This window comes from Neopsephotus bourkii, unplaced genomic scaffold, assembly GCF_033783945.1.
Source record: "Neopsephotus bourkii isolate Nb327-2 ecotype Australia unplaced genomic scaffold, CSIRO-AGI_Nbou_v1 NB_1655, whole genome shotgun sequence".
Taxonomy (NCBI): domain Eukaryota; kingdom Metazoa; phylum Chordata; class Aves; order Psittaciformes; family Psittacidae; genus Neopsephotus; species Neopsephotus bourkii.
Genome location: NW_026902129.1, coordinates 8,579,118 through 8,593,558, shown reverse-complemented (window position 1 = coordinate 8,593,558; position 14,441 = coordinate 8,579,118). Strand labels below are relative to the sequence as shown.

Here is a 14,441-nt window from a genome sequence, read left to right as displayed (position 1 = left end):
CGTGTACCTGCGTGTAAGTGTATATACAGGCATTTTGAATTACTTTATCACTGGAATTCAGGATTCTGTGTTTTAATTAACATTTTTAAAGTGCTTTGGATAGAAGTGTTTTTAAAAAACCTGATTTTCCAGCGTGTGTTAATAAATTCAAAGCATCTTGGTTAAAAGTCTATCTTTAAAAGTCAATATTCTTTGTCTCAGAAGTACTTAACCCCAAGGCTCACTTTTCATTCACTGAACACCTATCTGGCCATCAAGAGGGTAAAACCAGAGACTGTATAGAAATGGTCTGTCAGAAACCACACCAAGAATCCTAGTGCTTGATAACAGCAAAACGCAGAGTGCGATGCTTCAGTAGCCACTCACAGATCTACACAGCATTAATCAAAGACCTGATCAGGAAGCAAACTCACACTGCAATGCTGAGGGTTTGGCACAAAAATAACTTAAAAATGGTTAAAACTCAGTACGGTGGTGGCAGGTAAAGTGAGAGTTGAAGAAATACATAATGGCAGGTATTTCTGGTGTGTCTTTGTGCTGGATCACAACCATTCAGCAGGAAGACTTAGGTTGTCAGTAACAAAGTGCCTGCTCAGCACTCAGGCAAAGAGCAGACAAGACATTCAAACGCAGCAGGAAAGGCTTGGAGAAGACATGTAGAAATATCATAGTGGTGTTGGCCTCATGGCCCTAAGCAAGAAGTGTTAAGTGGAAGCTCATTGCCATGTAGTGATAGGACAAGGGGTAATGGGTTAAAGCTGAAACAGGGGAAGTTTAGATTGGATGTAAGGAAGAAATTCTTTCCTGTGAGGGTGGTGAGGCACTGGAATGGGTTGCCCAGGGAGGCTGTGAATGCTCCATCCCTGGCAGTGTTCAAGGCCAGGATGGATGAAGCCTTGGGTAAGATGGTTTAGTGTGGGGTGTCCCTGCCCATGGCAGGGGGTTGGAACTTGATGATCTGAAGGTCCTTTCCAACCCTAACTATTCTATGATTCTATGTGACCTCTCTTGTGATACAAGACTGAGAGTAAAAAGCAGCACTCATGCACACACACATCCATCAATCAAATGTTGGGCCTGAATTGCCATCAGCTCTTTGCTGAGGCTGACAAGCACGGATCTGCATTAATGCAGGTAATGAGAATAGCTGTGGAAGACATTACTTGTGGCAAGAAAAGTGTCTTCCTTCCCAAGAAAAACCACTATCAATTCTTACTACTCAAAACCTTACAACCACCAAGTAAACCGGTCGTGGAAAAACGCTGCAAGGAGTGGGTTAAGCCATTCATTACCTATTTTGAAAGAGAAGACAAATTACAAGTGCCAGGTACTTGAAAGTCTCACCCATGTCACTGAACCCAACAACACATCACTCCCCAAAGCCAGCACGGCACCTTGTCCTCGCAGATGTGATGCTGCACTGTGAACTGCTGAGCTATTCACTGGTTAAGTGCACAGATGAACCTGGAAGCCAGGCAGCACACACACCACAGGTCTAGTCAGTAAGAATAAATCACTCCTTTAGAAGAACCTTGCTTTCCAGGCCAGGGGAAGCAGGCAAAAAGCAAGCCATAGATAGGTTCTTGATGACCATGAGGTAAGAGAGGTCATCGAGTGTTTTATACAGGGTTAGGGAACAGCATCAGGACAACCAGCAGCTTGCAGGCTGGTCCAGCTCGGGGCACACACCCTGTGCTGGGGAGGGCACCCAATCTGCTCATGTGTGGAATGGATGTGCCGCACCCATTGCCATGCATAGAGCTGGTGTGATGCTCTGATGCTCTTCTCCACACAAAACTCAGGTGCTTCACAGAGCCCAGCGTTGTGCCCCGCAGCATGGGGGCATGGGTCTTTGGTCTGAGGGTACCTGTTGCAGCCAGAGCTCTTGCTCCTCTGACCAAACAACCTCTCCCAGTCCACCCAGTGGTATCCACCACTCCTCCATGTGTGTGCTGGAGGAGCAACCAAACTGGAAGCTGTGCTCTGAGCAGGTTTGCTGAATCAGGTGCAAGGGGCGGCTCACCTTTAAGTGATGGGCTCAGGAATTCAGGTCCTGGATGGTGGCTTCCTCCTCTGTCACATGGAACAAACCCTTCTCCTCCATGCACTGAGCTACAATGGATGATGCCACAGAGGGCTTTGGCATCTGCTGGTGAGAAAGGACGAGATGATGGTGTTAGTACAGACAGAAATACAGCAGGGGGTTTCAAAATGCCGCTTGGACAAAGGTGCCATTTTAGCTGAACGGGAGTTTCCAAGCAATGAGCGATGAAGTACAGACCTCCTGGACCATGAAAGACTAGAATATCTATCCCCTGATGGGCATTCTAGTGAAGCAAAGCTGACTCATTCTTAAACCCACACTTTTACACCAGGGTTCCTCAGAAGGCCAGCCTGTGCCCTCCCTTCTGTTGGGCTAAACTGCCGTAGCAAAACAGATGAAGGGAAAACTAGCTTACTTATATGGAGTACAAACCATGATGAAAACATAAACCCAAGTTGGGTGGTTGGTTGGTTTCATACAGCACTTAGGTCACCACAGCACTCCCTAAGCATGACACTTGATTTTGACTCTGAGGAAGTTTGCCTCATTCCTTTTGATTATAATGTGTGCAGTTCTGGTGTCCTTAATGTAAGAAGGACATGGAGCTGTTGGAGCAAGTCCAGAGGAGGCCATGAGGATGCTCAGGGGCTGGAGCACCTCCTGTATGGAGACAGGCTGAGAACATTGGGGCTGTTCAGCCTGGAGAAGAGAAGCTGTGTGGAGACCTCAGAGCAGCTTCCAGTGTCTGAAGAGGGCTACAAGGATGCTGGAGAGGGACTCTTCATCAGGGACTGTAGTGATAGGACAAGGGGTGATGGGTTCAAACTGAAACAGGGGAAGTTCAGGTTAGATCTAAGGCAGAAGCTCTTCCCTGTGAGGGTGCTGAGGCGCTGGCACAGGGTGCCCGGAGAAGCTGTGGCTGCCCCATCCCTGGCAGTGTTCAAGGCCAGGTTGGACACAGGGGCTTGGAGCAAGCTGGTCTGGTGTGAGGTGTCCCTGCCCATGGCAGGGGGCTGGAACTGGAGTTCCTTTCCAACCCAAACCATTCTATGACTATGCAAGAGAAGCATTATAGTCACCAGTCTCCTCCCAGTCTTCTTCTCCCAAGTCTATGAGCCAGACAGGAATTGCTGTTCTCCTTCCTGTCCTAACACTGCTTGCCTCTGGCCCAGCACCAGCTTTGCACACCTGGTCTGAAGGGAAGTACAATCCAACAGGCACTGAGGTGCTCCCCCAACACTAGGATGCTTCCAGCAGGGATCTACACACACACATTCTCCTCCAGGAGATCTTCATTGTTCCCACTTTTATCCAATATCTCTCTCTTAACACAGCCTGAGACCAACTCCATCAACTCCCATCTCTTACACAAATATGTCCATTTGACTTGATTTACACAAATCAAGGGCCATCTAGTAATGCCATTCCAAATGTTCATTAAAACACTATTGAAAGCAAATCCTATGGAGAACTCAACAGGACTTTGCTACTCTGGGTATGAAAGAAGCTTTTAAGTAGGAGGCTGGAAATGAATAGCCAATAGCACTGTTATGAGATCTCTACACTTGCTTAACTGATAAGACCTTTCAAAGGTGATGCAGTGCTGATGGTATCTGCAGTCATCTTACTGTAACCCAGCACTGATGGATGCAGGTTCTTATCGCATGCAGTGTATTTAGCTCCGTAAGGGCACGCTGCTGCGAGCTGATTTCGGGTGCTGCAAAATGAAAACTACAAGGGCATGAAGAATTGTGGAAGATTCCAAAGAGACGTTTTGTTTCCTTGCTTTTGCTTTGAACGGGTACAGCGAGTAATCAAGAACCTGATCTGCAACCCTGATCTGCTTCTGCAGATAGGAAAACCTCAGAAAAGGCACTTTCGGTGCTGCTAGCAAGCTATAAGACAACAGACTGTATGAAGGTTGGCGTTACCAGACCCACTCTTCTGCTCCAAAGAGAGCGGGGGCATTTGATCAGCATTTCCCAAGCAGCCAAGCTCAGGAAGAGAGTTTTATACCTGGAAGTGCGACTGGAACAACTGGTAGAGGTGTCTGCATGGAAAGCTTGTCTGTTGTGCACGGGGAATTGCCCTTCTTAAAGTGGCTCCATTGAAGTGTCGTGGTTTGGGCAGCTGGATCCAAGGAAAGGTCCCTCCCAATGTTGAGCCTGTCACCATCACAAATAGAAAGAGCAATACCAGCTAATAGTAACACCAAGGTATCTTAAAGGGGAGAAAGACCACAAGAGATCTCTGTACTTACTCAGAATCGGTCAACTGAAACTTGCCCACAAGTAAGACCCAGTGACTTGACTCTGATGCTACCAAAATAGGTGGGAAAAGTGTAAAAAGCACATGAAGAAGAGAAAGGATACTTTCTCCTGTTGCTTCTGCCCTTGCAGCTCACTCACAGTACCAGGAATAGAAAGGAACCAAGGCTGGTTGGTTGCAAGGATCAACATTGTCTATAGGGCATTGCAGACAGTGTTGAGAAGCTGCAGAGCACAAGTCTGCCCTTGCCATCAAAGCACTTCCCAGAAGAGTGAAGCCAATGGCACGAGGTGTTATGGGTTGAAAGCCCCTGCAGGACTTCAGAGCAGGGGCTGCAGGGCTTACGTGAGGAAAGAAAAGGGAAGTATGGCTCTAGGCTGTTTCCTCCTCAATTCTGCTTCACCAACCCATCCCTGCACAATGCAGGTCAGTGCTCGCTTCCTTCCCTCAGAAATAATAGGGAATTCCCCAAATCCCTGTCCTGGGCTTAGCAACAATCCCCCATGGGGATGCTGGCTCCCATCTGCTCCTACTCTGGCTTCTTGCATGAACACGTCTGCCACCAGCTCCTCTCCCACAGCCACATGGAGCAAATCCATTCATTCCCTCACCAGCTCAAGCTCACGTTCTCCACACACAGTCAGGCAGGCAGGACCCCGTCTTCTGACAGCACTGCAGAGCATTTTGCATTTGAAGAGGCAGGCTCTGGAAGATGTCCCCACTCACAGCAAGGGGTTGGAGTAGACAACCTTCAGAAGGTCCCTTCCAACCCAAACCATTCTGTGATTCTGGTTCTATGCAGATCTCAGCACAGGAAAGGACAGATTTTTGGTGGCAGATGCACTGGCTACTGATCATAGAATCCCAGACTGGTTAGGGTTGGAAAGGACCTTAAGATCATCCAATTTTAACCCCCTGCCATAGGCAGGGACACCTCACACTAAACCATATCACCCAAGGCTCTGTCCGCCAGGGATGGAGCATTCACAGCCTCCCTGGGCAACCCATTCCAGTGCCTCACCACCCTAACAGGAAAGAATTTCCTCCTTATATCCAATCTAAACTTCCCCTGTTTCAGTTTGAACCCATCAACCCTTGTCCTGTCACTACAGTCCCTGATGAAGAGTCCCTCCCCAGCATCCTTATAGCCCCCCTTCAGATACTGGAAGGCTGCCATGAGGTCTCCATGCCCTTTAACCCAACACTAAAGCTGAAGCAAAATGCAAGCAATAAACTCCTTTTGAGTAAGCACAGCCTGGTTTTCACCATTACTGAAATGAAATATTTCATTATTTCTCATTAAAAGTATACATGCTGATGGAGGAAATCATTGCAGAAGCCCTCCTGCAACCAAAACCTGTTGGAAGAACTCATGGGTTGGTCTTAGTTTAACACACCACCTTCTGTGAGCTACTTGGATAGAATAAATCCACCATGCTAATCCACTACTAACACCGTAATTTACTCCATTTACCCATGGGAATGTGACAGAGGTCAGGAAAAAGCCAGCATTGGAAGCAAGGTTTCACTAAGATGATGAATGCTACTGAAGGAAACCACCAGGAAGAGAAGGGGCTTTAACGGTGATGGGTTTATAATGACTTGGTTCATAAGAATCTGCCAAGCAAATGAAGTTTTGATGCTGCTGCAGTGTAAAAACCCCCTCAGCATTTTATAGACTATCAAAACAGGACCCCATGGATTCAATGTCAATGATTAAACCTTGAATTTGCACTTATGAAGGGTCAGCTCTTCAGTGACAGTGATTTAACTGTTCACATCAGAGGCTGGGAAGGGTCAGCAGGAAGCAAGACTCTGCAGAACCTTCCTTTGTGTGACTGTTTCAGTTCCAGGAATGGGTTTGTATGGCTGCATACAGGGAAACAGGGAAAGCAGCCCACCTTTTCTGTAAGGTGACTCGCGATAAAGACCTCAGCCATAATACAGTCTCGTTCACGAACAGTCACAATGACATAAAGCACTGGAGATGTTCAGTCCTCCATGTTCCTGGAAGAAGTATAGGAAGAGCTCCAGAAGCATCAACTGCTTGTACAGAAATAGCTGTGGAAAAGCTGAGACTGAGAGTGGAGGAAATAGGTGGCTAGCATCAATGTTCATTTGAGGGACACCTAAAGTAATCCTCCATAGTTTTACACCTGAGTCCATAAGAGCCCACAAAGTTCAGCAAAGGCAAAACAAAGCACAGTAAAACAAGATCCAAACAGATCTATCACTACTTATCAACCAGAGTTTGTATCAGCCTGAAACAGGGGAAGTTCAGGTTAGATCTAAGGCAGAAGCTCTTCCCTGTGAGGGTGCTGAGGCGCTGGCACAGGGTGCCCAGAGAAGCTGTGGCTGCCCCATCCCTGGCAGTGTTCAAGGCCAGGTTGGACACAGGGGCTTGGAGCAACCTGGTCTGGTGTGAGGTGTCCCTGCCCATGGCAGGGGGTTGGAACTGGGTGAGCTTTAAGGCCCTTTTCCAACCTAATCCATTCTATGATTCCCAAGTCAAACAAGCATCCCATTTTGCATCAAAATGCATACAGCCTGACAACAAGTGAGTAACTCCACAAATCAAATACACTGTGAAGCACAGACCAAGCCTGTTCAAAGACAGCTGATGCTTTTAAATGATCTCAATTACTCCACACCAGTTTGCAATTCAGAGTGTGAGCTTTAAGGGCTTGGGGATGGGGTTTTTTCCACATACTGAGTCATGGTGAGCAAGCAGCTGAATCCGCAGCTAAAGCTGAGTTTCTTCCACTGAAAAGAGCTTAAAAGCAGTGAAATTGCAGCTCAACTTAGCAAGAAACAGCAAACCAACAAACCAAAATTCACCTGAAAGCTTAAGGTGTTGAAGCTCAGGAGATGGTCAGACATGCTCACCTCCAAAAGAAGATACAGGGCTCAATGGACCCAGTCAAACTCAGTGCCATCGTACTTGTATGACAAAATACACCTTCATTAAATGAGAAAAAGACAACAAATGATGTGAGCTGTGTGCTTTTGAAGCCCTCATCATCGACCCTTGTTATTTCATGAGCAACTGGTAAGAGGTGATGCGTATCATGGTTTGCCCTTGGGATTGCAAGGATAAAATAGAAGACAAGACAGTGATAAAGCAGTTAGAGAGCAGATCTTTCTTTGGGTATTCACAGCCTTGCTGTAAGGCTGATTTTTGTTAGGACGTGGATGTATTTTCCTCCCCCTGCACACCCAGCCAGGGGAACCAAACCTTCACCCCAGGTCACTTCCTTTCCTTCATGTGAAGTTCTCCAGTCGTAGCTATGAAAGAGTGCAAATGAGTGCTCAGCATCATTCCCCTTCGCCAGTTCAGTGAGATGCAAAGCCACAGCATGTAACTGCATGGTGATGGCTGAAGGCACCAAGAAGGGAATGATTCTCTTTTCCCCCTCCATTGCCAACCTGCTCGGGTTTGCAAAAGGAATTAATAGGAATAAAGCCATAAAACCCACCAACGAGCCACTACCCTTTTCCCTCTGTCTCCATTAGACCTTTCCTCCAGAGCATGCTTGTGAACACTGGGTATTCTTGTTTGCTCTTATCTCCACTGCGCTTCAACATCCCTTCACAGGACTTTATAGTGTACCTACAGGAGAAACAAACTCCATGCAAGTCAAGGCTGCTGCTGCTGTAATCTCAGCTCAGCAGTTTTGCACAGGTTCAGAGTGGAAGAGGAAAGGAAAGAAGACTTTTGGGGTGATTTCAGCACAGCTCTTGCTTCTACTCCTACACCTGTGTCCCAGTCTCCTTCATTACCTAGGCTGGGGGGACAAGCTTAATTTGCAGGTGATGGGGTGTCCCTTTCTCAACAAAAGGCATTAAGAGAAGCATGCAATTTGGCTGATCCTAAACCACCAAGTGTCTTGGTGTCAGACAGTTAAAATCAGACAGGATCCACAGAAGCTTGAGGTTTTCTTCAAGGCGTCTGAAGCCTTTGAGTCAAAGCGAGCAGAGATGAGAGGTTAGACTTGAAAAGGTAAAAGGAAAAACCCCAAAAGCTGCCTCAGCAGATACCAACCAGCAGCAGTTTCCTTCTCTTTCAGGGCAAGATAGGGGGGACTCGGTGCTTTAAATAAAGTCAGGGCTTAACTACAGCCAAAGACACAAGGCTCACGCTGTTTTATCCTCAGTAGATACTGCTCTGGCTCAAAGGACCAAAAGAGCATCACAGGAAAGCACTGCAGCACAAGTCAGTGCTTTGAGAAAACTGGGGGGGAAATCATGGTACCTCCTCAGCAGTTCAGGACGAGGTTCTTGGGTTCTTCAGCACACCGGATCTACCTACTCGTGGTTACTGCCAACCACATCCTAAGTGGAGGGGAGAGGGGAAACAGTCACAGAAGCTTGAGAGATGTCGAGTGCATGCAGACCCGTCTCTCTGAGCTTAAAGTCTTCTGGGAAGCCTCACTGGTACAGTGGAAAGAAAGGAGTGCAAGTTCTCCTTCCACAGAGCTTCCTTCTCATCCCATACGTGCCTGCTGTGAAGACAGCAACCACCATTGTCAGTTAACAGGGGAAAGGTTGCAATCTAAAGCTCAGCCACAGACAGGGCCTTCGGAAAGCCAACAGTAAGATACCAGTTTCTTCTCCTCCTTCTCAGCAATCCTACCTGTGCTTCTGTAGGCAGGTTGCCCAAGGAAATGGTGAATGCCCCATCCCTGGCAGTGTTCAAGGCCAGGTTGGACAGAGCCTTGGGTGACATGGTTTAGTGTGAGGTGTCCCTGCCCATGGCATGGGGTTGGAACTGGATGATTTTAAGGTCCTTTCCAACCCAAACCATTCCATGATTCTAAGTCCAGATCCTGCAGCCATCACACCCAACACACAGCCATTCACCTTCTCCCAAGGCAGGTGCTTTGGAGAGTGCTATTGCAGAATTCCACACTCAGGGAAGTCTTCTGGCTAAACCAAGCCTAGAGATCCATAAAGAGCGTTCACTCTGCGCACCAGACTGAGATCTGTGGGACTTGGGAGAAGGAATCTGTGAGTGAGACTTGGAAGCAAGGAGAATACTGTAAGCAAGCTGGAAGCAAAGGCATCTTTACCCAGCTTGTGAACCAGCAATGGATAGGTGGAAGCAGTGGACCCATCAGCTCTGCTTCAGACAACCAAAGACACACGTAAGACTCCCCTGGTGTGACAGTAAAAACCAGAGAGACTGAAGGAAGAATAAAACCTGAAACAGAGAAGAGTGATTTCTTAGCTAGAGCATTAGAGGGGTGACCTGCAATTATGAGGTGTTTCCATGCACTGTGCTCAGATCTCTGGCCCACAACCACAGACCCTACTGGAAATGCTCAGTTGGTATCAGCATAGAAGCACTATGGAAACACCAAGTTTCAAAATGAAATGGTGCTTACACTGAAAATAAGGAAGCTTCACCAAAAATCCTCTGGAAACACAGGTACCACCTGCATTTCCTACTTGATTTGCACCAGTATTCAACAGATTCACTCAACACAAGCCCTTACCTGGTGGAGTTCCAAAAGCAATTCCCACTTCCATTAGGGAGTCTCTTCCCACCCTCTCCCCCCACCATTGTCTACAAAACCAGTATGTGAGACAACACAATTCCTGTCCTGCAGGTGTAAGAACGTTACCCAAGTGCAAGATCTTATCGTGATGCTTGCATAGAATCTGCTAAGAACACATGCTGAGGAGTTTCCTGAGCAAGACTCTACTTCCCATTGCAACACTACAGAGTTAAAAGTGGGACCTTCCTAAGACCTGACTTTGCAGCCCTATGTACACTTGGCTCCTGAAGGACAAGTACAAAATAGGACTTCTCAAGTATACCCCCAATTCCTTGGCCAGAAAGACCATATACTGTACTGAAAGGGGACTGCATTACCCAAACCAAGCACTGGTTCTGTGAAACTCTTGCAGGTAAAACACAGTTTCAAGATCTGCCCCACAGCTGGGGGCTGGGGGTCACTACTCCCATCTTTGACACCGTAACAAGAACAGAAAACACCATCTGAAAAGGGATTTTGAAACATGCACGCTTTATTCAGCACAAACAAGACAAAGATCCCTGTGACATCCAACTTTTTTCCCATTAAGCCCTTTGCATCAAGCCCCAGGATCATCTTTTCCTGCCCAGCTTTGCCTTCTCGTGGAAGGAGAACCATTAAAGCAGACCCCATTCTTCTGCATCTTCAAGTTCCCTTTGACACACCATCTTTCAGCCAGGATCTCAAGGTCACCTATCTTTTAAGTCCTTGCCTGCAAGCCAGCATTATTGCCACTCATCTCTTCCAGAAAGAGCTGCTGTAGAACCTGGACCAGGTCAGGATCTGGTTATCCTTTCACATCTTTGCTGAGTCTTCTCCGTTTTGCTCTGTGCCTTTTAACATATCTGTAAATCCAGTCCATCAGGGAGGTAAGAAAGCAACAGCGAGGGCACAAAACAGTCTCAGAGCACAGAAACTGCTATGGACAGTGAAAGTGATAACTGGCTTACATACAGCAATGAAGACTTCAGTTAGCTGTGGGCAAGCTTCTTAACAGTAAAAGCTAGAGCAGCTTGCCTAGGGAAGACTACAGTCCCCACCACAACAGGTTAGACAGACTGGGAGTACTTCAGATACAGATGATGTTGGCTTAGGGTACGGAAATACAGAGCTAGATCATCTCTCACAAACCTTTCATCTTGCATTACCTGTTAAAATAACGTTTGCAGTCTTGCAAAAGATCCATACAGGAACAGGTCAAAGATAGAATGTACTGCACATCCATCAGCAGTTCCTTTGGGACCTTATGTTGGAGCATTTGCAAGCAAAAAAGGGAAGAAGATAAGTGATTGCAAAGCTACATCAGAAGAACATTATCAAGTAGTTTCCTGCTGATACAACAACCAGTAAATAACCAAGCTGCTGTCAGAGGCTCTGGTCTATACTATGAGGTATTTGCTCAAATACAGATGGATTTCCAGGAAGTGTGTCCTAGGAAAAGTATCAGAATATCCATTTACACATACAGAGATCCTGTTGTCCCCAGTGTACTCCACTATGAGAGTACAAGGGGACTGCAAGAGTCTAGTCAGCCATCTGGTGATATCAACGTACCCAAGTCCACCCAAAGACAGTATATTCCCTTGCAGTCCAAGCTTAGGGTGGACTTGTCTTCTCAGCGTGGACAAACTATCACCTCCTTCAGAACACACTGTTAAACACAGGCCTCTCCTGTGACTGCTATTACAGAACACCTGACATGTATTTGTCAGGTGAAAAGTGTTTGCTGGCCAGTCAGGAGGAAAGAGCAGGTTAATAAAGAGAATTCAAATACACAGCACACACTATTCACTAGTTAACTACTTGCTCATTCATCCTGAGTAATCACATGTAAAGGATTCATCCGTGCATAGGCAGGATTACAGCCTGAGCTTAGAGATCTCACTACCCTGGGACATGAAATACCTATGGTGAGATGAGTGCCTGCAACTACACCAAGCAGGCAGATTTCAACCCCTACAGAACTGCAAACATCACACCTACCTTCCAGATGGACCAGTGTAAAGCCTCTTCTTACAGACCCATTCTGGCTAAATACCAGGTTTACACCAGTCTGTGCCTCTTAGTCAGGTGCTGTGTTAAAGCAGCACTTCCAAATTCCCAAGGTCGGGCAGCAGGGAGGATTTGAGGAACGACAATTCTAGCATTAGGAATATTTCTTCTTGTCATGCCTTCAGGCAGCTGGCTCCACCAGCCAGGCCATCCCATTGAGTTTCAGCATCTGGATTAGATCACACAGCTACACCACAGTTATCAGCCAGGGCTCTGACAATGATTCCACACCATGGCCTTCAAAAACATTAGATGTGCCAGTGCCTTGACCACCGGGTCAAGGTGAGCCAGATAATTCCCCACAGTCCCTCTTCTATGCATTTGCCCTCAGTCAGAAGGTTTCATTCAGATCTCATTTCCACCCCTGGACATGGAAATGAGCTACATCTGAGAGGTTAAAATAACTGACCTGCTTGAGACTGCAAAGGAAGAAAGGCCATATTGTCCCATTCTGCATCACATACTCCGGCTGCAGGAGAACTGCATGCCAAGGCTAAAAAGCCTAGGGTAAGTCCTGTGTTTTCTTGTTACGTTGTTAATTCCTGTATCTAACCAGATGCATGTTTGTAAACCTTGATGCAAAGCCTTTCTGCTTGTAATATCACACAGAATTATGGCAAAAAGGCAATGTCTCATGTGTTACACTACATTTTCACAAGTACAATGTAAGCCCCAATGAAGCTGGAATAAGAACCAGGAGTCTCACTCCTCTTACAGCACTAGAAACCAGAAAACAGAAGTCCTCCTGGCAGTTAAAGCACTAAACTGCTGTAGTACCCAAATAATACCCAAATACCACCATCATTCCGCACACTTCAAGCCACAAAACCCACAGCTGGCATGAAACTAATTCTGTTCCATTCCTTACTTTCAAGGCCTGGCTCTCAGGTAATTAATACTGGATGATAAACTGCATGTGTCTGGTTTGAAAGCCCAAACATGTCAATCACCTAACTGAGATGTAGATACTCATGCAAGTGGCGCTGCTTTTCACTCTCTTCTCCTCTGGAAGTATCAGTCCTCATCAGCTGAGAAGAAATAGTCAGGTTTTTGCACTGGCCATCTCAGCAAAGGATGGCACCTCCAGATCCACACAGCCCATTGCAGATACTTGTGCTTTACTTTGCACACATCTTCATAACACAGGAAAATGAGACATCAACACAAACTCCTTGTCCATTAGAGACTTTACAACCTCATTTCTCCCTTCATACTGTCATTGCTCCTATCTCTTCCCCCTCTCCCTTTTCCTTCCCAAACACACAGGACTGGTTTTCTCTTTAAAGACCCATTTTAATCATGTCAGACAAATCAAAGGAAGAAACCAGAGATTATGAAAATACTCAATTCCATCTTGTTTGTTTGTTGTTTAAATCTCACCAAGAGTTTGCATGAAATACAGCAAAGCCATAAAAATCAAAAAGAAGATTCTGCCTTCTGCTCCCAAGATGCTGGCTTCTGAAAAACAGATACTCCAGACCCAAAAAAGAAGGGAAATAAACCCAAACCAGGATCCATGAATCCATTAAAGGAAAAACATCTCATTTTAAGACTATACACTGCAGGCAGGTTAATCAGGCTGTTCTGATCCAGCCAAAATGGCCTAAATTTTATATGCATCCTTGTACTTATCAATTTACTTAAAGTCTTCAGAGAAAGCAGAAGTAGTGAACTTGCAGTCCAAGAGGTGACAACTGGCTTTCCAGATCTAGACTACAAGGTCCTTCTCCATGCTACTGCTATTTGGACCAGCTTGTTCTCTTCCACGCTTCTTACTGCCCCTGTAAGAAACCAACTGTTTCCAAGGTCACTTACATGGAGGTGAGGTCCCCTCAACAAGGGCAATAAGCCCGCTAGGACTCAAATGATATTGATACTAAGCAGGGGATAAAATCAAGCTGGAAGCGTCTAGTCTATTGGCAGCTTGGACCTACCAGTCCACACGAGTAAAACCAGCAAGCTAGTGAGGCTGCATACCCCTTTTGCATGCTCCTCTCCAGCTGCGAGAAGTGTTAAGAGGCTGTAAGCAGCCTACAAGGACTACATTTTCACCTGTCTGCTGCGCATCTTCCAGTGAAGTTCAATTTCACAGTCCAAGGCACATTCCAAAGCTACAGCTTTTATTTTTTGAGATGATTTCAGTATTTAACTCTGGCAGGTTTAGAAAAAGACAACCTACTCATTAAAACTGAGGCTTTTAAAAAGGGAAAGGAAAGGGAAGATAAGGAAACACTCAAATCATTATAGATGGTTTAGCCATAAGTCTCTAGCAAAGAGCTGGGGAGCATAACTTGGATACTGTGCGGTTCCATTGATACTAGGTTTGTCTACAAATTCTATCTCGCACGCCTGGGCGCTGCAAGGGGAATGCTCCAGCTCCAACACTGTTATGTTGTTTGGCATTGATGAGACAAGTATATTCCTTGGAACAAAAAGGGTCAGCTGAGGACCACGGGCCGGCCAGTAGCGACCGAGATTAAAGCCATTGATCCATATTTGCCCCTGTTGAGAGAGAAAGAAAAACAACAGATTAATAATTT

The 14,441-nt window shown here is 46.3% G+C and overlaps 1 protein-coding gene across 1 annotated transcript in view; it reads right to left on the bottom strand.

Annotated features, from left to right (window-relative positions):
- Window positions 1-14,098: 14,098 nt before the first annotated feature.
- GLB1 (galactosidase beta 1) overlaps window positions 14,099-14,441 on the bottom strand; it is a 41,226-nt gene continuing 40,883 nt past the window's right edge. The window contains exon 16 of the mRNA XM_061375007.1: window positions 14,099-14,403. Coding sequence (XP_061230991.1) covers window positions 14,143-14,403 — 261 coding nt within the window. The 3' untranslated portion in view covers window positions 14,099-14,142. The remainder of the gene's footprint in view (window positions 14,404-14,441) is intronic.